Raw genomic sequence first — 25,567 nt, forward strand, 5'->3', positions numbered from 1 at the left:
CACAAGTTGATATGCATACAGGTTTCGATATCCAAAAAGGATAACGTTGATGACCGCCACCACCCAAATTAAACAAATTGTAACTGTAAACCTTTAATATCTTCAAATAAACGTTAGTTTGATTTTACTTACCTCGTCTTGTAATTAATTTTCATTAATCATAGTAATTAAACGGGTTACTGCCCGACAATATGTCACACAACGCAAACAACCTTTTTGTAATTTAGAATTGCTTTATTCCTTATGGTTCACTCTGATCATTACTCAAATGGTTATTTAATGTGTTTGATATAGAATTGGTTAAGGAAAATTTTCCATATGTATGCACATATTCACACATTTACCTACTACAATGTAGGTATTAACATGATATTTCAATTACACAGAAATGATGTTAGGTAGTAATTATTGCATATGATCTCATGTTATATTGTTCTATACATAATAATGCCACTACTAGACGATATTGACAGGAATGGGTGAACCATGGCCGCACACAACATCAAGAAGGAAGCGATAGGCCTAGAGAAATGACAGAACGTGAAGACCGAGCAATCGTCAGAGTGGCACTCACAGCCCCATACGCATCATTATTGTACGTGCAATTAGTGCTTCAGTGACCGCAAGGACCATTCATAGACGGCTCACAGAAAGGGGGCTTAGTTCACAGCGCCCCTTACGCCGACTACCATTGACCTCTGTACAACGTCAAGCCCGTTTGCAGTGATGTCGGGCTCATTCGCACTGGAATGTCACTGACTGGAGTAGAATAGTCTTCAGTGATGAGTCCCGCTTTGAAATGAGCCCCGATGACCAGCGAAGGCGAGTCTGAAGACACCCCGGACAGCGGTGTGATACCAACCTGACTGTCTTCCGGCAGACAGGCTGATAACCAGGAGTGATGGTCTGGGATGTCATTTTATTTCATAGAAGGATCCCTTTGGTTGTCATCCGTCCCAACTCTACAGCACAGCGGTACGTCGACGAAGTTCTAAGGCCCGTTGTGTTGCCTTTCATGTCACGCCACCCTGGCCTTACATTTCAGCAAGATAATGCCTGCCACCCCGCACTGCACATGTTTCTACTGCTTGCCTTAGTGCTTACCGAACATTATTAGAGCGTTATGGGCAAGTCCCTCTAACTAGCTTGGGATGTTGACGATCTAACGCGCCAGTTGGACAGAATTTGTCCGATATACCTCAGGAGGACATCCGCAGCCTCTATCAATCGACAACAAGCCAAATAACTGATTGCATAAGGGCCAGATGTGGACAAACGCGTTACTGACTTTTTCACTTTGTGAAGCTCTATCACTTCAATAAATTATCCAATTTTCCTCAAACTGTAATCATTTGTTTTTCTGTACATGTACATCACTTCTACCGATTTTCGTCCCATTCAGATAACTCCTTCTTAGCGCGTCTGTTTTTTTTTTTTTTTTTTTTTTTTTTTTTTTTTTTTGGTCTAAGAGTGTATATTCAAAATAAAGTAATTAAAAGTAAATTAAAAAGCCTATGATTTGCGTTACAGCTGCAAAGTAATAAACCAATAATTCGTAATGATTTATAATAAGAAAACTTTCCATGTACCATCTCCAAGGAACACAAATTAAATTTAAAGCCGTAAATGACAAATTTTTAGAATTTAAATTAGAATTTTAAATAATTTCAACTTCTTATTTAAAAATCAACTAATAAAAATCTTTAAGTAAATTTTAAATATTAAAAAAGTAGCTATTGTCATTGATAGCAGATTAATCGACTTATCAAAGGGATAAAACAATCTACCATCAATTAACAACAGCTAAAGGAAGAGAGTGTTTCATCTTACTTCCAAGAAAGCATCAAATTATTTGCTAGATTCAGACCATAATTCACAATTAATACTCAATCCAAATACAGAAATTAGTCCAATTAAACCAAAAAAATCTTGTAAAACAAAACAGCAAATAATCTTAAAATTAAAGTTCTCAATAAGAACACAATTAATCTGAACGAGATGCTAACTTCAGAAGACATATCCTCCTACACTCTCATTTTCAAATCCAAACATAGTATTAAACATATTAGAATGTTAAAAATTGATTCAAAATCATAAGAACATAAAAAATGATACAATCTTAAAATAAGAAATTAATTAGAAATTTAAAGTTTAAACTAGTAAGTTAAAATTAACAAACTTGCCTTCAAAAATTTCTTTAAAAAAATGGCTGGAAATTTAAGTATTATGTGATGGAAGTAAAAGGGTTGTCGTAAAGAGAGTTTTCTATTTAAGGAAGTTTAGCCTAAATTGACGAGAAAATGAAATTATTTAAAATTTTAATTTAAATTCTAAAAATTTTTTCATTGATGGTTTTAAATTTAATTTGTGTTTATTGGAGATGGTATATGTAAAGTTTTATTATTATATATGTAATAAATTCAGGAGAAAGAATTTTGATGTTTTTGAATGCAGAAACGACGATTCACAATGAATAGGAAATTTGGAGGCGAATGCAAATTAAATCTTCTGTTTTGTTTTTAGCAACATGTTTGGGTTACACACAGGTCGGCACATTAAATGTGCCTGTTCCAAAAGGCTTACATTTTCGATAACTTTGTAGCACGAAAGCAGCACGAGATAGACAGCAGTGTAGCTAGGCCAAAGCGTGGAAAGCAAGTGCGTAATGTTCAGGGTAAAGTCAGAGGGAGTTAGTTTTGGTTCTCAAAGCATTCTGATTGGATGGTCAATATTGCTGTAAAATTACTATTGGCTGCTTGAATTTTAGTTTCATTTATATCATCAGAATTACATAAGAATCATATGACATATATTTTTCTCGAAATGACGCAGTGCAGAGAGAAGTTACTATTTTTAGAATAGAGAAGGGAAATTAATTTACGCTGCTAATTTTCTTACACACACATATATATATATATAATATTATTATGAATTATTGGCATATATATATATATACACCAATATACCAATAATTCATAATAATTTATAATAAGAAAACTTCATTTATACCATGTCCAAAGAATAGAAATTCAATAATTCAATATAAAACCGTGAATTAGCCCGCGAGAACGCGCGTTGGGTCTTATTACAGGCCCAGGTGTTGAGAAACATCTCTCCCATTCGTGAAAATGGTTGAGTCTACCAGTACCTGCTCTCAAGGTCACCCCCTTTTCACCCCCTTTTCACCCCCTTTCCATTATGTGGTAGGTCATGTTTCTCGAAGCAGTCTTTGGTTAGAAACTGAATCTCCGAGCCTGAAAGACCCAACGCGCGTTCTCGCATTCCTTTTTTTAATAACGCTTGCATAAGAATTTAAAAGATTTTAAAAGATGCATCGTTATTTAAGCTATAAAGATGAAATGAAACGGCTTCAAACTAATGTTTGCCGTTTATCAACAGATGAACAACTAACTTGCCGAAGTATCAACAGATGAAGAATCAATAAATGCAGATGATGATGAATAAAGTATCGATAAAGAGAAATTTAGTGCTCATAAAACTTCATCGGAAGAAGAATTTCATTTATATAATAAAATAGATGCATCCAGTTTAGGTGAGTTTTATACTGGGAAAGATGGGATTACAAAATGGAATGAAAAAAAGACCAAAACAAAATATACGAACACTTTCGCGTAATATTATCACTAAATTACCTGGAAATATTGGTGATGCCAGAACTGTATCGTCTCCTACAGACTCTTGCTTACTACTGCTCTATAATACCATATTAGAGCGCATTGTTGATTGCACGAACAAGTCATATGGACAAGATTGCAGATAATTTTCAAAGATACCGTGACTGCAAAATCTAATTTAATTGAAATAAAAGCCTTTATCGGTCTTCTTTACCTTTGTGGAGTACATAAATCTTCCCACGTTCATGTGAAAGATATTTGGGCCATTGATGGCACAGGACTGGAAATATTCCACCGGACTTATAAGAGATTTTTTATTTCTGTTACGTTGTCTAAGTTTCTATGATATTAGAGATCTTATGAAGAGGAAAGAACTTGATAAACTTGTTCCTGTAAGATCTGTGTTTGATTTATTTGTAAATAACTGTAAGAAGTTATACAGGCTTGGTAAGTACGTTACTATCGATGAAAGATTAGAACCTTTTAGAGGCAGATGTTCTTTCAGGCAATCTATTCCCAGTAAGCCTGCAAAGTACGATATTAAAATGTTTGCTCTAGTGGATTCATGGACCTTTTATACCTGGAATTTAGAAATATATGCAGGGATGCAACCTGAAGGTCTCTACAAACTGGAAAACAGCGCGGACAAAGTTGTTATGAGACTCGTCGCATCTATTTTCAACAGAGGAAGAAACTTCACTGTTAATAACTGGTCGAGCTAGACCAACACTGCTAATAACGAGTGTTAACACTGCTAATAACGTCTAGCTAAAGACCTTCTAGATAAAAATATTACTCTTGTTGGAACAATAAAAAAAAAATAAATGAGAAATACCGAAGGAATTCACTTGCTCCAGAAAACGAGAATTGCATTCAACTCTCTTCGTATTTCAGAAACATATGACTTTAGTGTCATATACTCCCAAAAAGAATAAATGGGTGCTTTTATTATCAACTATGCATAATGATGATGCTATAGCTGTTTCATCTTTTGATATCAAAAAACCTCAAATTATTTCTTTTCATAACCTGACGAAAGGTGCAGTGGATGCAATACGCGAAATGTCGGCATTATATTCTACAGCTAGAATTAGCACCAGATGGCCGATAGTTGTAATTTTAGTATGTTAAATACAGCTGCTATCAGCGCTCGTGTCCTGTTATTGTCAACCGATAAACGTGAAGAAAAGTACCGTAAAAGGAGGCTCTTTTTGAAGGATCTTGCGTTAGAATTTCTAAAGGAGCACAATGAAAACAGAAGAATCCAACCTAATGTTTCCAGGAGTTTGCGAATGGAATTAAACAGAGCACAGCCTGAACAAATTGAGGACAGCAAGGAAAAGATGCCATTTATGTCCCGCTGTGAAGAACAGAAAATCTAAAACATCATGAACAAAATGTGACAAAAATGTTTGTGGTGAGCATAGCTCCATAATGTGTAATATGTATCAATAAATATATGCCAGCGTCAAGTTTGTAGCTTCATATGTAAGTATTTTTTAAGTATTAAAAGTTTAAATGCATTAATTCATTAATTTAGTTACCTTCTTTAACTATTCAATTTCTTACCGTATTCTGTTATCTTATTCACCATTATATGTGATGTAAAGATTTAACAAGATTTTTTGTAGATATTAATCCATAGTTTTCAATTATATAACTTATCTTAATTTTTATGAATCGTGGTATTAAAAATATATTACTGGTTCAATAATAAGCCGCATGAATTAAAGAAAACTGCGCACGGGCCTATTCGACCCAACGCGCGTGCTGCCGGGTTAAAAAACGTTTTAGTCAGCAATTAGTATTTTAACTAATATATATATATATATTATATCGCAATCACAAAACACATTTTAATAACATAATATTATCATGCATAGTATTTTCGCTAATTAAGCTGTTGAAAAATTATCAGTATAAACATAAAGTAAGAAATTTAGAACCAATTTTTCACAAATACCAAAAATTGAATTTCATAAGTATCTAGCGTTTTCCTTATTTTGCATAAATTTATTTTAAGTTTGATACCTGTTCTAGACTTTTCAACTTCCCCTCACATTCTCTCGCCAGGATGTAAATTTAAAGGTAAATGAAGTGCTTTTTAAAAGTGAATATCTCAGTTTATTCAGAGGGTGTTTCGCTAGCCAGGCGCACATTTTGTTCTTATTTCGCGGTCACGCTAGTAAGCCTCTTGGCCTTATCAGATTAGTATCACGCCGGTTAGGTTCCTGCGAGTCCACCTCTTAGGCGTAAACTTAAGTGCGCTCTTGCACTATATATATCAGATTTGACTTGTATTATATTCTACGTTATAATTTCCACCGCAAGTGGATGGTGTTTTTGTAACGCACGAAGTCCGTGCCTTTCTGTTAAATTAGTTTGAATTACTAAAGGGTTATTTTCACCCTTCTTTTGTGCTGGTGATTAATTCACGCCTGTGCGAGAATTCGTCAGGTTCATTGTAAGATCTAATTTAGTTTATGTGGAATAACAGAGACAGATCTTAAAGTAATAAATTTCAAATAATCCTATAAGGGGAAAAAATAATTTAAAAAATGTTAAAACCAAAATACCCCAATTAAAAAAATCAATGAAATTTAAAGAAAAAAGAACACAATAGAAGAGAAATTCAATCAACTTCAATGCCACTTCGTCAGGAGCAGAAACACTGAAATCAATGAAATCTATCTTCTCCAAAAATTCTTGCTTTTCTGTATCCAGAATTAACCAATGAACTATTTCAATGTATTTTAATTATATTAGTTCATCCGAATATTCAAGTCCCTCCCCAAAACAATGGGAAGAAAGTTTTTTTTTCTTTTTTTTTCTTTTTTTATCTTTAAATAAAGATAAATTCTATCAAAGAATTCGAGCAGACGTTTCAAAAACAGTGTAAAGGCAGAAGTGAAGTGACGCCACGATCGAATGAATATTTTTTGCACAAGTGGTGCTCAAGCGAAAAAATTATTTTAGAACAAGTAGCATTCGAAATACAAGAGTGTCACTTTGAAGAATCTTCACAAAGCACCATAAAGACTCTAGAATCCAGAAGTAGACTCGTTTAGTTTTACTGTGTCTTGCTCATAAAAAATCTGTTCAAAACGCACGGTTTTGGCAGATATGCTAAACTGTTTGATTCTTTAGGTTTTCTAGAACCTGTAATCATGCGTGCCAAGATGTTCCTGCAAAGGCTGTGGCTTTTACGTCTAGAGTGAGATGATCCACTTCCTTTCAAAGAGCGTCAAGAGTGGGAGACATTTCAAAAGGCCCTACCAGAGTTGAGAAAAATCAAAGTCCCTCGTTACGTTCTGATAGAATCAACTAAAGAAATTAAGCTCCACTGTTTTGCTGATGCTTCAAAGTTTGGATATGGTGGAGTAATTTACTTGCGTTGTGTCTCTGAAACTGGCGAAGTTAAAGTGACTTTACTTTGCAGCAAATCTCGAATATCGCCTATCAAAGCAATAACAATTCCTCGTCTGGAGTTGTGTGCAGCAGAGTTCCTTTCAAAACTTGTGTGTAAGGTAATAACATCTTTGAATTTATATTTTGACAAAGGCATTCTGTACACGGATTCAACAATTGTGTTAGCCTGGATTGCTACATCTCCTCATCTTCTAAAAATGTTTGTCAAATAGAACAATTCGTATCCAAGAACTAACTAAGGATTTCTGCTGGCAACATGTCAGAACCGCAGACAATCCTGCTGACCTAATTTCTTGTGGTCTGAGCCCGGAAATTATTGTTCACATCTCTTTATGATTTCAAGGACCAAATTTTCTGCAACAACAGGTCATTAATTATAATAGTGTTAATAATAGCTTGGAAAATTCAAATGAGAACTATGTGCGAAAACTGAAACTTATTTCTAATGTAAATTTGACAGTAACTGTTAACAATTCTCTTTTGGATTATGTTTTTAGTATTACTAACTGTTATGCTAAATTAACTAATGTTTTTGCTTATGTTTTAAGATTTATAAGAAATTATAGATCCAAAGAAAAACAAGTATGTCATTTGACAGTAGATGAGGTTTCGTTAAGCGAAAATAAATTACTTAGTCCAACATCAAAGCTTTTCTGAAGGATTCAAGGAGTTAAGTAAGAAAAAGGAAGTAGGTAAAAATAGTCAGTTAAAATTTTTAATGTCCCTTTTTAGATGAATCTCAAGTTAGTAGAGTAGGTGGTAGATTGCAGAAAGCTAACTTGCCTTTTAACACAAAGCACCCCGCTGTCTTGCCAAAAAATCATAAACTGACTCATTTAAGTCATTACACTACCATATTCGAAACTTCTATACTGGAGCACAAGCTTTCTTGCATAGTGTTAGACAAAATATTTGGCCGATAAGTGGACGTAATCTTGCTAGAAAGATAGTAAGAGAATGTGTGCCAAGGTCAAACCAGTATTGCTGGATCAAAGGATGAGAAATTTACCATTAGAGAGACTAAATCCATCGTCCATCGTTTACCTTTAACCACACTGGTATAGTCTTTTGTGGTCCTTTTGATATAAAATATACGACTCAGAAGAAGAGCGTAGTGCACAAGATTTATGTTGCAATTTTTTTTTTTTTTTTTTTTTTTTTTTTTTTTTTTTTTTGCCTCTTGACTCGTGCGGTCCACCTCGAGATCCTTTCAAATTTGTCTACAGAATCATTTATTGCAGCTTTAAAACGATTTATTTCTAGAAGAGGTAAGTGTGCAACCATATTTAGCGGTAATGCTCGAAATTTTGTTGGGACTAGAGTGATATGGCAACCACGAATAGAAAACGGAACAACGTGGACAGCTAGCGGCCATTGATTGGGTGTGTGCTGGTAGTTCGAGTTGGTAAGTGTATGTATGTGGATGGCAAGAGTGTCTCTCCAAGTAAGATTATGTAAGTTCTCATGTGTTTAATATTTGTTAACAGAAGTAAAATAAAAGAAATCTACAGTCTATTAAATTCAGTGTTTGAATTTCATGAATAATTGTGTGAGTAAATTCTATTCTCGAACAAACAGGGTCCAATGAATACTGAAACATCTATTTGCAGTTATGAAATAAAGTTATTAAATCTTAAGCTTTAGAGTGATACCAAAATCATTTCTTTTTCCGCATAAAATAAAACTTATTTACCGATTTCGTGTTACTTTAGACTTAAAATCCGAAATATTTACAGTGTTTCAGTTATTGTATGCTACAGTAAACGGTGCTTAATGTGATCACGCTTGTCCAACGACATTTTGATAACATTGACCAAATGATAACTGTAATTGATGAGAAAAAGTGTTCCTCAAAATAATAATGGAATTTAACCAATTTAATATATACATATATAACTAGAAATAATTAATAGTTTTCTAATAATAAATTATATAACTAGAAACATGTAAATAGATATTTTCACAGGGTTGTAACTGAGAAAATGCATTTTATGAACTAGTCATAATGCTTTAAGGCGAATGTTTATTAATGAATTGTTCATAATTTTTTCTAGAAATTATTTAATTATTAAAAGGCTTCTGGAAAATATTCGACCGTTTCTCTTGCCTTAATATTCGGAAGGCATCTGTCACTGAAAAGGAAGTAATGTAATCTTAGAATTAAGCTTAAAAACAACCTTAGTTTGACAGAGATATTTTCAGGGGAGGCAGGAATTTGGTTCTTTAAAAGAAGAAAAACTGTGTCTAATCGCTGTTAAAATCTGTAAAGTTACTGAAAATTTACTCTAAGCGTAGGTTCAAACCTCCCCAGTTTTAAATGGTTGAATAAAATCGAAACTAAGCTGTTTGACGATTACTTACTACGGGATAGAATTTTTTTTTGGTAACTTGCCAATTTTTGTAATCTATTTTAACCTTATTTGGCGACGTTATATCACTTCAAAAATTTATTCTATAATTAGTTTCATTATATTAATCCAATTGTAAGCGAAGCATTTTCTATGTTTTCTATGCACAAACAGGCGGGACCTTTTCAATTCGATAACAATATCCAAATGCTAAGATTAACCGTGATCACATTCAGCGGCGTCAAGAATATTTACGATAAACGCTAATGCAATATTAATTTGTTATCAAACAGATGCGCAATATGGATACACCCAGATGCATGCAGAATATGATTGGGCTACGAATACGAAATGGATTAAATAACTCATTGATTAACTTAGATTCCACTGGACAAGCCATACAGTAAAATAACAAAATAAATATAAATATTTGCACTTACGCTTCCGGAAGTCTGATCCTTCCGTGCAGAGATCCGCTAAGAGCTTCTGCGCACCACTAGTCAATTGCCGGTAAATCTCCTGCTTCGATTTATCAAAACATCGGACAGTAAAATGATTCACGCATTCCATTGCATCTTGCAAATGCCTAGAAATATTTATGCGAATTAATAACTATGTAAGTAATCAAACTCAGCAGTTGCCAGTTTGGCTGTTGCTGATACCAGTATTCACAAATTAAACATTGCAAACTGTCAATATAAAAATATTCTCAGGAATGATAATATCTTCTTGTTCTTTTATGTAACGCAATCTTTTTACAACTTAGTAGTAATATAGTATCATAGTAGGCAGTTTATCAAACCTCTGGAATGCAGAGTTTAGAAATGTACCTTGCTACATTAGCTAGAATCAGTTTCGATACTTTTCTGTTAACAAGACTCGAATTACTCACAATCATCACCATTGGTGCAAAAACTTATTAGATAAAGGCTACCCTAAAGTTTGAAGAAAATAATGAATGTGTAATAATGGTAATGTATCATGTAATATAATAACGCTTAATAAGTACAATGGCAGATTTGTTCAGTTCAGTGTAGATGCAGATGAATGGGATCACCTGACTAATTGTTAACAGATACTGTCCCCACATCCACCATTAATGTTCTTCCAATGAACAGCGCAACCGTAATTTCGCTTAAAAATGGTTTTCAAATATCGGAAACTTGCAAATATTTGGCATTACCAATAGCCTACGAAACTCTCACATTAAACATTACACATCTGTTCATACGCCGTACAAACAGCCTACCACATTAAGTGCCTTGGGGCAAATTTGGCGAAGGGCTCTGCGATAATAGATAAGCACCTCAATTTCATTCCAACTTACATCCAAGTAACAGTATGTCCTTGCAAGCTCTGAGTTCACTTGATTTATTACCTTTCCAGGGATCTTCCAGTTTAAAAAATTTTCATTTACATTTTAAAAAACTAGTAAGTCTCACCTTAGTCAAGAAAATTCAGCATAGACAGCTATTAATATAGACACGCCTATATATAAATAACATATCAGCAATAGCTTTTTTGAACAAAAGAATTTTTTATTTGATTTAAAGTAGCTAATATCACAAACAAAAGAAACCCAAACCGAATGTTCAAATGCTGCAAACCTAGCCCCATGATTAAAATACCGAAAAACACCTCCAAAGTCTCTCTCTCTCTATTGTATCTCTCGCTTGTTATGCAAATACCTTCCTTTCATACAACGCTTTAAGTCGTTAAAAATAAACTTCTCAACAAGTGGTGATTTTCGACCTTTGAAGAAATATTCTCAGGATCTCGCTTCTTATCAGAGAACTAATTAAGATACATAGCGTTTCTACGCAAATGATTTTAGTATATCTTTATTTTTTAAATCCTGTGCTTTGTTATTCAAGTCTTTAATATACAAGTATATATACATATATTACGTTATATATATAAATAACTTGGATATATATGTGTATATATACACAAAGCTAGGGGACAAAAACTGCAGGGACATTCATAAAAGGTTAATATAAAGTAACTGACTGTCGTTATATAACATATATAATTAGCCATTTTCTCATACGAAAGAAAAACAGATATTTACATTGCTTTAAGGCAAAAATTACTTGTTACGGGTAGTCTAGATTGGAGAATAAATAAAATACCGTAACCTGTGTGCAGTGTTCATAGGTCACAGTGTAGAGTATGCATAGTGTCATTTTATAACATAACGTTATAAAAGGAGGACATATCTGTGATACATTTTTTGCCGAAATGGTTCGAACCGAAGGGAAAAACCATTAATTAAGAATAGAAAAACCGTTATAAAAAATCTTGTCTTAAATTATATCAAACAACATTTCAAACCTAAAATAACACTGAAAACAAGAATAATACGATGAATACGCAAATAGAAATAACGCAACTCATGTAATTTCAATTTTTTTTCAAATTGGAAAGAAGTGAATCCTATAAGACAGAAATGATGACAGCGATGTTGATGCATTGAACGGATTTACTAGAAATAGCAGAGAGAAATATGGTAAAGGATACAATTACCGACCCACTCTTTTAGATTAGTATTAGAAAGAGTTTCATTGATTGTATCGCATGTACTAGTTTCATTGCCTTCCTGAATGTCTCCAGGCGATGTTTAGCGTTTGCTCTATATGATGAGACGTTCATTATCGGAAGATATTCTCTATTGTATAATTCTTCATGGGCCATCAGAATTGCACTCCTAATTCGCAACTAAATCACATCATGCTTCAAAAGTTGAACGATCTTTTCTCAAAGTAGCAAACATCATCGTCTTATTTCTTCAATATATGATACAGTTATTAATTTAAGAGCCTGTAGTAAGCCAGAGATTCTCTTTAAACTACATTTCTGTAATAAATTTCATAATATTTGTAATATGATATATGGTGGCATATTATTATTATTATTATATAACGACATATATTAATAAATGAAGTAATTTAGTGAAATTTCTATCACATGCTTATTGGCTCACATAAAGTTATTGTTATTGTAAGCCAAACAATAGTGCATAAAATTAAAGCTTTTGAAAAATATATTCCAGATAGTGGAGCTGCGAATAATTCAAATCATACCGTAGTTACAAATTCTGATGTCTTAGTAAAAGAGTTATTTGTTTTCTCCCAAGCGCCAATCATTAAGGCTAACAATGAAACCTTAGCATATGTTTTAAAACATTGATTGACTGCTTTGGTAACTACAACTGAAGACATGGTACTGGGCAGGAAAAAAAATCCGATGAAAATATTACAGCAATTAATAAATAAATTGCCAGTTTATAACTGCACAGTACTGAAATACGTAGACTGTTTTCGTAGTTATACTAATTGAGCTCTACTAATTGAGCAATGCCATCGGCCAGAATTAAGTGTCAACATATTTACGCAGCTATCCAGTGCAAAACTATTTATTTCAATTTAGTTGTTTGACTGATACAGGCGGATTTTTAACACTGTTTTTGATGTGAAGGTAGACGTGAATAAAGCGTATTGGTGAAAGTATTTTTTCGTGTTGAACGTTTGGTTTGGTTTATGTAATTATGGCACAGCCTTGACGGCAAGTCGTTGAGTTTATTAATGAAAAATTCGTTAACATTTTGCAAAATATGAAATTGATAATAAAACAAATTCGAAATGTTTTAGGGCTCACGGGTGCCCATTTTCGGGTGAAGGACTATGTTATTCAAAATGTGATGGATTTAGGTACCGCTGTTTTTTCACAGTGCGAAAAACATGAATACATTCATACAGATTCTTCATTATTTAATTTCTCTAAATATAATAGAGGGCGATAATATTTGGTGGCAACAATCTGAAGAGTGATACGCGGGTTATAGGGCTTCAACGAAGAATGTTGTTTCGAGACTAATACTCCATTCGGGACTGACGTCGATGTGTTCAGATTAACCATGTCGTTAATAGGTGCATTGAGGCGGAAGAAATGATCGGTGATATACAGTGACTTATCCCAACAAAAGATTTTGTTGAAAGAAGTGTATTCAATTAAATACGGATTATGCTGAAAAACTACATTGTGATACTAATGAAAGTTGATGAAGTAAAAAGATTATAACTAAGTTTCTGGAACTACTGAAATATACCTCGTATATGCGATAAAAGTGTCTTTAAATCTACATTTTTTTTACTTCCGTATCTTGAAAATGAAGCCATTTTTCAAACGAGATTCATTTTATCATGATCATAACTGCATACAGGTACCCAAGTGATTGAAAAACTGAAAGACGATGACGAAATGTAAAAAGATTGAAAAATGATCCCAGATTATAAAATTAGAGTAATTTTACAGCCAGCACTTTTATAGTCTATTCTAGCTCTTTAGACAATCATAGTGAACTGTAGATGAGCTAGTTTATGAAAGGGTATGAAGCCATTTATGTTATTGGAATACATCGTATAAATTGCCTCATAAATGCCCTATGATACTGCAAAGATAAGGCATTAACGATAATATTTTTTGACACTTAAACAGTTCCAAGATTCATTGCTTTGAGAAACAGAATTAAAACTCTGATTTTTTGTCATCGGCAGTTATCCACCAATCCTTTAAGCAAACTCAAGTTCTCTTTCTTTCTCGTCCTTCAAGTATTGACAGATGTTGTAAACATAAACAGGGTCTAAATTTAAAAAAATAGCAATCATTCAGGCAGAAGGTAAAGTCAAAATATTATACTTCAATAATAATAGCCTTAATAAATGGCTCGTGCAGATAATAAGTTCTTTTGACGGACCCCATTAGGAAGATATTATATCACCAACCCATTGGAAAAATTATATCTCGAATATATAAGTCGAATTATGAGAAAAAAAAATTTGTATAAAATTTCTTTTCTTAAATTTAAAATGAGGATTAGTATTTATTTTTACTTCCTTGTACGAAGTAAAAAGAAAGTCTGGTAATCGCGAAGAGTTTCAGGCAGCATATTTCAACTAAAATATCCATTTTGACCGCTATCGAATGCAATTTAACGATGATTTTGTGTGATACCTGTACGTAAGGACAGAATAAAATACTCTTTTCCTTCAAAAAAAAAAATTATAAAACTGCTTTAAAATTACTTCTGAAGAGAATTTTTCGTGCCGTCTGTACGAACGTATGTACGTACGTACGTGCGTGCGTACGTACGTATCTCGCATAACTCAAAAACGAGTTGCCTCAGAACGTTGAAATTTTGTATATAGGACTGCTATAACATTAAAATGTGCACCTCGTATTTTGGTTGCAATCGACCGCACACAACGTATATAAATATATTTATATATATATCCACTCTTTTACCCGGCTCAGTAATCTCAGTTTCTTTACTCTTATATGTTTGTAAATTGTACATTTTTTGCTTTAAAAATGGTTGTATTATGTTGTTTTTATCTTCCGGTTAAGGTTTTTATGCCTTTAGTAAATCTGTATGCAATATTTTTCGAATTATCATTAATTTTAAAGTTGTCTAAGTACCGCTAAGGCTTTTCACTTCCTTGTACGAAGTAAAAAGGAAGTATTGTAATCGCGAAAAGTTTCAGGCAGCATATTCCAACGAAAATATGCATTTTGACCGCTATCGAATGCAATTTAACAATGTTTTTGCGTCATATCTGTACGTAAGGACAGAATAAAATACTCTTTTCCTTCAATAAAATTATAAAACTGCTTTAAAATTAATTCTGAAGAGACTTTTTCATGGCGTCCGTACGAACGTATGTACGTACGTGCCTACGTACGTATCTCGCATAACTCAAAAACGAGTAGCCTCAGAACGTTGAAATTTTGTATATAGGACTGCTATAACATGTAGATGTGCACCTCGTATTTTGGTTGCAATCGGCAGCCCCAAACGTATATAAGTATATTTATATATATATCCACTCTATTACCCGGCTCAGTAATCTCAGTTTCTTTACTCTTATATGTTTGTAAATTGTACGTTTTTTGCTTTAAAAATGATTGAATTATGTTGTTTTTATCTTCCAGTTAAGAATTTTATGCCTTTAGTAAATCTGTGTGCAATATTTTTAGAATTATCAGCAATTTTAAAGTTGTTTAATTGCCGCTAAGCCTGTTTTTAATGGCGGCCATTGATGTTTACTTTTGAAAGAGGAGACTAGTGGATTTGTTGCCAGTCTAGAGAAACTTAGCCTCGCAACAACAAAGATAACGCATTCATTTATTATTGCCAACTAAATCATGCTTAATTCTTTCTGGAATTTTTTCGAGGAAATAAGCTTTTGAGATTTACTTCGTAATTTTTAATATAGATATGTTTAGTTTTTATATATTTTTGCCTTCTCGCGAAGTGAGAACTTAATTAATTAAATGAGAAATACTCAATCGTCTGTGAAAAACTGTTTCTGTTTTGTTTCGTTTGCTTAATTTCTTTTATACATGGTTTTAGCTTTATTATAGTATTTGAATAGAACATGTGGCAACGATTAGATAATTCTTTAAATGATATACATTTTGTGCATTCTGAGTTATAATATGAATGAAATATAATACTGTTAAGTAAACCTAGTGCCAGAGTGTCGCTATGGTAAACAAAGTGAATTTTAAAGAATGCATTTATTCTATTGTGGTTTATGCGCTGTCGGCGAAGTAGGTTTACCTCAATCTCATAAGTTTAAATAAAATGCAAGAAAAAATGCGTATAATTTAATATTCCGTACAAGGAAGTCATGTGGTGTACACATCAGATTTTTTTTAATGGCGGCCACTGATGTTTACATTTGAAACAGGAGACTAGTGGTTTTGTTGCCAATCTACAGAAACTTAGCTTCGCAACAACAAAGATAACGTTTTCATTTATTATTGCCAATTAAATCATGCTTAATTCTTTCTGGAATTTTTTCGAGGAAATAAGTGTTTAAGATTTGCTTCGTAATTTTTAATATAGATATTTTGAGTTTTCATGTATTTTTGCCTTCTCGCGAAGTGAGAACTGAATTAATTAAATGAGAAATACTCAATCGTCTGTGAAAAACTGCTTCTTTTTTGTTTTGTTTGCTTAATTTCTTTTATACATTATTCTAGCTTTATTATAATTTTTGAATAGAACATGTGGCAACGATTAGATAATTATATTCTTTAAATGATATAAATTTTGTATTATAATAAGAAGGAAATATATACGTTAACTGTTATATAATTATCGGATTATATAATAGTTAACTTAGTTCCCGTTATATAATTATTATATAATTAACCGTTATATAATTATTAATACTGTTAAGTGAATCTAGCGCGAGTGTCGCTATGGTAAACAAATACTAGAGTGAATTTTAAAGAATGCATTTATTCTATTGTGGTTAATGCGCTGTCGGCGAAATAGATTTAATGAAATCCAATAAGTTTAAATGCAAGAACAAATGCGTAGAATTTAATATTCCAATTTAATATCTCAATACAAGGAAGTCATGTGGTGTACACATCAGTTTTTTATTAAAGAATTAAAGGAGAAATTACTAATAGCAGCTTCAAAAGTCAGGAATGTACTCGTAAATTCAATTCTTGAATATATGTTCAGACTAAGTGGATTATGTGCTTCTCTAAAGAAGCTTTTATATCGATATAATTATATCATCATACAGAACAACAGAATTCACATGAAGTATAACCTCGCACTATCTAAGAAATAAGAGAGTTTCTAATTAAGTAAACATGTAATCGGACTTTAAACTGTGCAAAGCAATATGCAGTGGCGTTGATTAGGATCCAGCTGCATAAATTTCAGGCTTTATCGTTCATTTTTTTAATCACTCCCCCAGTTTTCACAGAATATACTAATACGTCTTTAATATGAAGTTTTTTTTTTTTCAATTTGAGTAAAAGTGTTCCATATATAATTTTAATTGCTTATAGCACCTAAATACCTTCGAACACTTTGGAACGGTAGTTCCTTTGTACCATGCATATCTAAATGCATATTTAAGCTCATAATTACGCATAACATACCTCATACCCAGATTTCAAACATTTCATAATAACCCGAATTTAATTTGTCATGAAATAACTTACAACATCATAGAAACACGTATAGAAATAATATAAAAAATGTTATTTTATTTTTTTTTCTACGTAACTCATTCTGGGAATGACAACAAAAAAATGGGGATATAATTGCTAGCATAAAATTCATTAACTTCGTCTGAAAGCCGGGATAATATATATTATGACAATTAAATTTGGTATAATTGACAAGTTATTTTAATTTGCATCTTTATTGTCTTTTCTTACTTCAGCTATGCAACTCAATCCTTCTATAAAATTATGTAGATTTTAAGTGGCAAGTGCTAGTGTATAAAAGGCTTATTCGAAACCGTAGAAAGCGTGCGTGCCAGAAACAACGCAGCAGCACTCGGAATATTGAATTAGCTGTTGGCGAATATCTGGTAGTAAATTTGGCTTGCGTTGAATAGCTATTCAAATAGTAAGCTCTGCTGAAATTTAAACTGTTATTATCCGCTAGGAAAATGTGTTTCCTATTGGATTAAACTGAATTATGAATTCTTCGAATTAAAATTTTTTTTCTACATTGTATTCTACAATAAATCTCAAGTTAAGTAGACTTTTGCCTAGTAATATTTTAAGACCTCAAGTAAATGTTTTTCAAAACTAATTTGATTGTATTCGGAGCTTGTGTTCGAATGAATTTTGCACTTCGCTTCTTTTACGAAAATTCATGATAATGGATCCTTTCGATATCTGTTAAACACTTGCGCTAAAAAGACGTGCCACGCACGTCGAGATGCTTTTTTCTCAAACCGCGAGCGAAGTGAACACCACGTCGATAGGCATTTATTCGCAAAAATGAAAATAACGTTGTGCACACGTCGCTTAACAACGAGATTGTTTATTTCTCGAGTTACAGCTCTGGATTGCACTCGCAGACGCAGAGCGGCGTAAATGAGACACTTTATTGTAGCTTGTTATATTGTAGCACCCAGCACCGCAACAGTGATGTGGTGTGGTGTATTTAATTATGGCAAAGCACACTAGGGCTATCTGCCTAAGGGGAGGGATGCCTTCGTGGAGGACTTTCTAGGGGAAACTGGCTCGTATACACGTTACACATGAGGAAAACCACAAAAACACCCATGCAGCCAGTCCGTTCGCGGGATTCGAACCTCGGACCGAACTACCAGTGTTCAGCGACTTTACCGCTCGGCCGCTGGTGGGCCTTCCACAACAGTGAAGTTTAGTCGTAGCGCAAGTGGTTAAAACTAACGCATAGTTAGAAGATGATATTGTTATACACAAGTACTTCACGTTTAACATTACCCCATCAAGATGACATCCGTCCTAGGTTAAGCCATGCGGAATTAAATGTCACTCCAGTGGGAAATTTCATCGAAAAAAGGGAGGGGTAAACGTAAAAGAAAAATAATAAAATAGATACACAAAAGAGCATAAAAAGGTACTATTCTGTTTTGAGGGCCGTAAAAAAATTGCAGCGAAAATGTATGCGCAAAAGCGCCAAATCTAGCAAACGCGCCCATTTAACAGCGCGCGAAATCTAGCGTACGCGCTGATTTCAGATTGCGTAAGTTTACATAGTTCTATATTTCTTAAGACGCCATTAAAATACTAGTTTAATTTTTAAATACTTTTTTGATTTTAAATCCTTTTTTGATATCCTATGGATTTAACAATTGCCCATGCCGAAAAGACGGCAATAGAATTTTGGATAAAGTGCAGAATCATCCACTGTTTGACGCGTTTTTAAAAACTGCACATATTCGGTATCCATGTGCACATCGACCTATTTTCACTTAAAAAAAAATCGTAGAATCGCACAAAAATGACACTGCGCGCACCCTTGACATTATCTATGTACACATCGACCTATTTTCACTTAAAAAGTAAAGTGAAATTGACATAAATCGAATTGTTTTTACTCTTGTAAAAAGCAGCGAACAAATAAGTGAGCGATTCTGCACTTTACCGAGAATATTTTCAAAGAAAAGGCATCATTCATTATAGAAAATTACGTTTGAACAACCAACGAGATGAAATTATGCTTTAGCGATAAGTCGGTAGCGAAATAGCGATGCAGGCATCCATTCAGTTATGTTTAGCAATTTTTATATCAATTATAATAATGATCTGAAATAGTTATTTACTCTTATGCTTCCATTCAGTCATGTTTAGTCTTTTTCATATAAATTATAATAATAAAAAAGTATTATATGAAATTAACCTTTCATCTAAATTAAAACATCAATCTTAGATAGTTATTTACTATTATACTTCCTTTCTTGCCACAATTATTAGGGTTGCTGCAATTATTTTTGGCAGCATTGGCATCAACAATAGTTTGGCGATTTTGTACGTTCCTCGAAACCGAATAGTACACATAAAAAATTACATGCAGAGATTTTGCAGACTTTCTTTCGCAACAATGGTATTACAAATTCAGCAAAATTACTGCTATCAAAATAATTAATTTCAATAGTCTACATGTACAATACCGATTCTTAGCGTTACACATATTTTTAAACAGAACATTATCATGCTTCTCTCAGATTTTACAAAGATCAAGATTATTTATAATGCTTATTTGTAAATATCATCAAGATATTTATAAATGCGCATTATAAATACATAAAAGAATCAGCAAAAGCAAAAGCTGATGACAAGGAATTCTGGAATAGGGCGAAGTACAATAATTAATAGCGTTTTCAACCCTTAGATCTTCAATTTCATTAGAGCGTGTGCTTTCTGTGCAACCCCGTGTTCAGGAGACGTTAATTTAAGATGATGATCCTGAATAAAGGAACATTAAGATATGTAGTAATCAGGGTTGCTAAGCCCATCCTTGTCATTATATCCAGATTGGCTAAAATAGAACAAAATATTTGCGTTTACTGATAGAAACTGGGTATGCTGAATTATGTTTCTTGTAGTTAGAAGAAAAATAAATCCACACCTGCAGATTAGTTCTCAAATTAAATCTCGTAGTTCTAGTAGTTACGTCTCGTTCTTGTAGCCTGTCTTTCAATCACTGGGTGAAGTGGAAGCGGACCAGCAATTACTTCGAAGGCAACTGGTGGGTTATGCATGTGAGCATCTGCTGTCCTTGGATTATTAGGAGTTTTCTCTTCATATGCGAAGTCAGTTTACCTTCCCAGATAGAAGCTCCATAAGGAACTACACGTTTTGTGCCCCACTTTAATGATGCTGTACGTTGCATAGAATCGGTAAGCCTACTAGTTTTATGCTTTAAAATGTTCAGATCTGTAATACATGGTAAACAGGTGTCAATAATACGAGACCTAAGTATCTGAACTCAGCAACTAATTTAATAGGCAAGCCCAAAAAGACTAGGATTATCCGTCTTAAAACTCCCTTGCGTCGTATTACCACCGCCTGTATTTAGTAAGTCGACATCTGCCGCTTATGTTCTCTGAGCCACTGAGCAAATTTGTTTAGGCATGTTTGTCCTCTTCTCAGCATGCCACTTCTTTCCGCAACAAACAACAGGTAGTTTTTACTGCAAGTCAGGTTTAATATAGGTGTTATGATACGCTCGAAGCGTTCAACAGGTCTAAGAGCTTGTGATATGTTTGGTCCGCTCTGGAAGCTGTAAAACTACCACCGAAGAAGGAAAATTGCTCTTCTGGAGGACACCAAACATTCAAGACATTACCCAGGATCCGTCAGAAAATGTATACACAATTTAACAGATGGTATTTGGGTATTGGTTTTGAAGTTGAATTGAATTATCTTTAAAATATGTAATATGGTGTTTGCTCAACACTTATCGCTATTCTCATGACAGTAATATATCCCGTATGGCAGAGGATAGTAAATCAAAACAATCTTAAGAACTTTCAAGAACGTCGTGTGATGCAGAAAGTAATCGGATGGATATGATGGAAGTTTTTCATCATGAAATTAAAAACGCAAGCGTAGATAAATTTATAAACGTTGTTTAAGCAACTGCTCGCAACTATGCTCGCTGTCTGGCTGCTAATAGCCATCATTTTGACACTTTGAGCACTCTACAGGTTCGCGTGTAGAAAGGTTATTAAACCTAATTCATGATATGTATATATTAGTGTATAATTAAATTCGACACTAGGATCCAATATATAATTCTATTTCGTTTAAACGTGTATACATTTTTCTGACGGTTTCTGTATATTGTTCAGAAAGGAAAGTAAATTTATATCGTAGAAGTTTTGAGTCTGTAATACTATTCTTTAAATTGAAAGTAATCGCTTCTAACTTACACTTAGCGACGCTGAAAACTTAGAGAATGTTGTTTCCTTCTAATCAACTGTGATGGAACAACTAATGAATAACTGAAAACAACTAATTTATGGCATATAGGGCTACATTATTCTTTCATTTTTTATTAATATGGCAGTTACGTATATTTTGTCAGTGGAGATGAAATTCACAAATTGTCATCCTTTCTATAAATGTTTCCTTCGCGCAAAATAACTTTAAAGCCTAATTTTTTAAAAGCTTAGAAATGTAAAAAAAAATTGAATTAGCTATTTCTTGTGAAGTTCTTCGAATAAAATATAGCAATGCAGAGATGGCATCTGCATTCATACGTTTTCTGCTTGAAACACAGATTTCTCAGAATCCACTTTCGGCTTTTTTAAGAAATACGAAAAAACGATAGCCTTGAGGAAATTGCTAAGCTCTAGAATTTTAAAATAGATTTTCCGAACTTATTTTCTAATGTACTTCTTCGCAGTTGAGATCTGATTTAATAAAGCAACGACACAGACTTGTTTACGATACTCGCCAAATGTCGAAACTAGGAGAGTTGCCTAGTTTATAGCTTGGAAACTATTCGCAAAGAAAGTAGAAGAAATATTAAAAAAATTCGCTTCCAGAATGCATTCCAAAATCAGAAATCTAAACACATAGACTCCTTACAATTATTGGAGTCAAACTCCGCTACAGGAAACCCGGCTTATAACGAAGCTCCGGATATAACAAACAAAGCTTTTCTTAAAGTTCATTTAACTATACGCTGAATTTTATTTTATAGGGCTGTACTGAACTTACAAACGTATAAAAATTGGTCAAAAGTACCCTAGGTTACTGCCGTTTTATCTTTATCCCCACTATTCTATGCTCTGAACAAAAGGCTATGTGAGGCAGGAGTAACATTCAGTTCTTGAAAACCAAGAAACACAGTACACATAGTACTTTAGAGATCCTACTATGCGACTGTGCTACCACGCATTAAGCAAGAAACCATTGAACGACTGTGAAAGAAAGCTTGATCGGGTTCTTTGATGCTATTCATGTTCTTTGATTGATCTGCCAGAGAGCATTCTATTCAAGCCTTATACTTATTCATAATTAAAAGTGCTTATTTTAAATGGGAATATGTAATTAGAGTGACAGGTCTAAACCATGACTATTATGTTAAATAATTTTTGAATAAAATTATTAACGTATGATGAAACTAAAAACAACGGGAAAAAAATTAGTTATTTTACGAAATAATAATTGTAATTAAGTTTCAAGCCTCCCTTTTTTACTATAGTTACTATTAACATCTTTGGGAAAATGTGATAATTCTGGTCACTCTTTTTTATGTGATTCGTCAAACAAGTTTTACTCTATTTTGTGAGACTAGCCATTTTTTTATCAGACTGGACATAGCATACCAAATTTTCTGTTTCTTGAAGTGCTCTACTGGATAAAAGTCCGGTGAGAATGCTGGCCAGTCCATACGAGTGATATCCTCCGATTGAAGGCATTCGCTTACGATGTTTACACGGTGAGGACGGGTGTTGTCATCCATAAACACAAATTGTGCGCCCATGGTGCCCCAAAACAAACGTACATGTTGTTCCAGAATGACGTCCCGATAGATATGGCTTGTCATGGTCCCAATTTGAACATGCAGGTCAGTTCTGGAACCCAGAATAATTCCACCCCAAACGAGCATTCCTACACCACCGTAACGGTGTCGTTCAATGATGTTTTCTTGGTAGTAACGGGTACCTGAAGCTCTCGATATGAAAGTCCGGCGAGAATCAGACTGCAAGCTAAACCTGGACTCGTCGGAAAACATCACACAAGCCCACTGTTGCGGTGTCCATAATGATTGCTCTCTACTCCAGGCTAACCGCAGGCGACAGTGAGTTGCAGTAAGTGGAACGCATCTGACAGGTCTACGAGCATATAGACCAATCTGCCTTAAGCGTCTAAGCGTCAGTACACGGTCTGCCTTGAAATTGTCGTACCAGTGGCTGAAGAGATCTGACGAGACAAGTCTGAGGCTGTGCTCCGCCTGTTTCTTTTGGCAGTAACTGCCAAATACCGGTCCTCATTCGGCGTTGTATCTCTGGGGGGGGGACCTGTGCTGTAACGTCTACTCACATTACCATCATCTTGGAATAGTTTCCAAAGCCTGGAGATGACACTGTGGGAAAGTCCAAGTTCGTCTAATATTTCCAGTTGAGTACGCCCACATTCCAGACGGCCGATAATTCTACCACGTAAAAAATCATCCAAATAAGTCCTTTGTGTCATAACTATTCGGTTATTGCACTGAAATGCTTATAAAGCGCCTGCGAACAATTTTACTTCTTTGCCTGTATTCCTTATATATCACTCTCTTACACTCTCGTCGTTGTGACGCACCATCGGTGTTATCTGGTTACTTCCTGAAATTCGCATATGATTCTTGAAGATGTGTGTAGTGATTTTGGGTCTGGGTCATAATCCCGACAGCCGAAATCCCGACAAGCCAGAATCCCGACTGTCCAAAACCCCGACAGGGCCGAAATCCCGACAATACAAAGTCCCGACACGGTCGAAATCCCGACAGGGTCAAAATCCCGACAAGCCAGAATCCCGACAAGCCAGAATCCCGACAGGGTCAGAATCCCGAGTATCCAGAATCCCGACAGGGTCGAAATCCCGACTGTCCAAAATCCCGACAAGTTAATATCTAAATACAAACACTCAATTTAGCTTAATAAAATACAATTTTTGACTAACTATTACATATTACTAATTAAATGTTTAAATCAAAAAATCATAAAAATTATGTCATTACTTAAAATATTTTTTAACAAATTGAAATGACCGTTAAAATTTGAAATGAAAATTTAAAAAATTATTTTTATTAAGAAAAAGAAAACATCACTTGCACATGCAAACGACATATTTACAGTGACACATCGTGTGCGATAGCACAAAGATATTCCATCACAGGTCGATTATCACGATCGTCCACAACAGTCATAATTCTCATTGCTCCGTCATCATCTACCTTCATACGTTTTGGTTGTTGTTCTCCGCGAAGAATGCATTCAACTTGGTATTCCACATGCTCCTGTTCCACATGCTCCCATCTTCTGTGATAATCCTCGACAGCATTTTGAGCGCGCGGAGCATTTATAGCTGCCAGATTATATTATTATGATCACTAATGATTCTAGATGGCCTCAGTTCAATATTATTTTCTTCAGCGAAATCAATTAAATCTTGGAATAATCTTTTGTAATTTTCCTCAGATTTACTAGTCATCAAAGCATATACTAGTTGCAGCTGTGGAAGTATGTTAAGGGGTCATTAGGCCTTATTGAGATTTCGCCCGTGTCGGTATTTTGACCCTGTCGGGATATTGGACAATCGGGATTTCGACCCGATTGTCGACAATCGGGACAATCGGGATTTTGGCTTGTCGGGATTTCGACCCTGTCGGGATTTTGGCTTGTCGGGATTCTGGCTTGTCGGGATTTCGGCTGTCGGGATTATGTCCGGATACCAGTGATTTTACAGGTGATATATTTATTTTAGAGTTCGATTTCCGCGTGACTCCGAATTATCCTTAATTTATGGACATGAGTGTATATCCAAGCCAATGCCTAGTCTTTCTTCATCTACATCTACGTATAAACGCTGAAGATAGAAAGAACCCTCAATTGCGTTTTAGTATTTTATGCTGGTCGTAGTTAGTTAAATAAAATATCAGTAGATTAGTCTCGTCCGAGGTCAGTAGACAAAGTTTGGGTTCTTCCCAACCCTGGCGTCACTTACTTATAGAAGTGGGAGAAAAAACGAAGACACAAAAGGAGTAGGGAAGAAGGTTGCTTTTGAGTAGACTAGGAGTCAATGACGTCGCACAAGAACAAAAATTATAGTGTAGCAATCTTA

At 34.2% G+C, this 25,567-nt stretch overlaps 1 protein-coding gene across 1 annotated transcript in view; it reads right to left on the bottom strand.

Annotated features, from left to right (window-relative positions):
* Nucleotides 1-25,567, bottom strand: part of LOC118194770 (uncharacterized) — a 294,334-nt gene that overhangs the window by 30,095 nt on the left and 238,672 nt on the right. Inside the window, exon 3 of the mRNA XM_085820845.1 lies at nt 9,853-9,998. Coding sequence (XP_085676971.1) covers nt 9,853-9,998 — 146 coding nt within the window. The remainder of the gene's footprint in view (nt 1-9,852; nt 9,999-25,567) is intronic.

This window comes from Stegodyphus dumicola, chromosome 7 (assembly GCF_044657685.1).
Source record: "Stegodyphus dumicola isolate Sdum_Otavi_A_Nest chromosome 7, ASM4465768v1".
Classification (NCBI taxonomy): Eukaryota; Metazoa; Arthropoda; class Arachnida; order Araneae; family Eresidae; genus Stegodyphus; species Stegodyphus dumicola.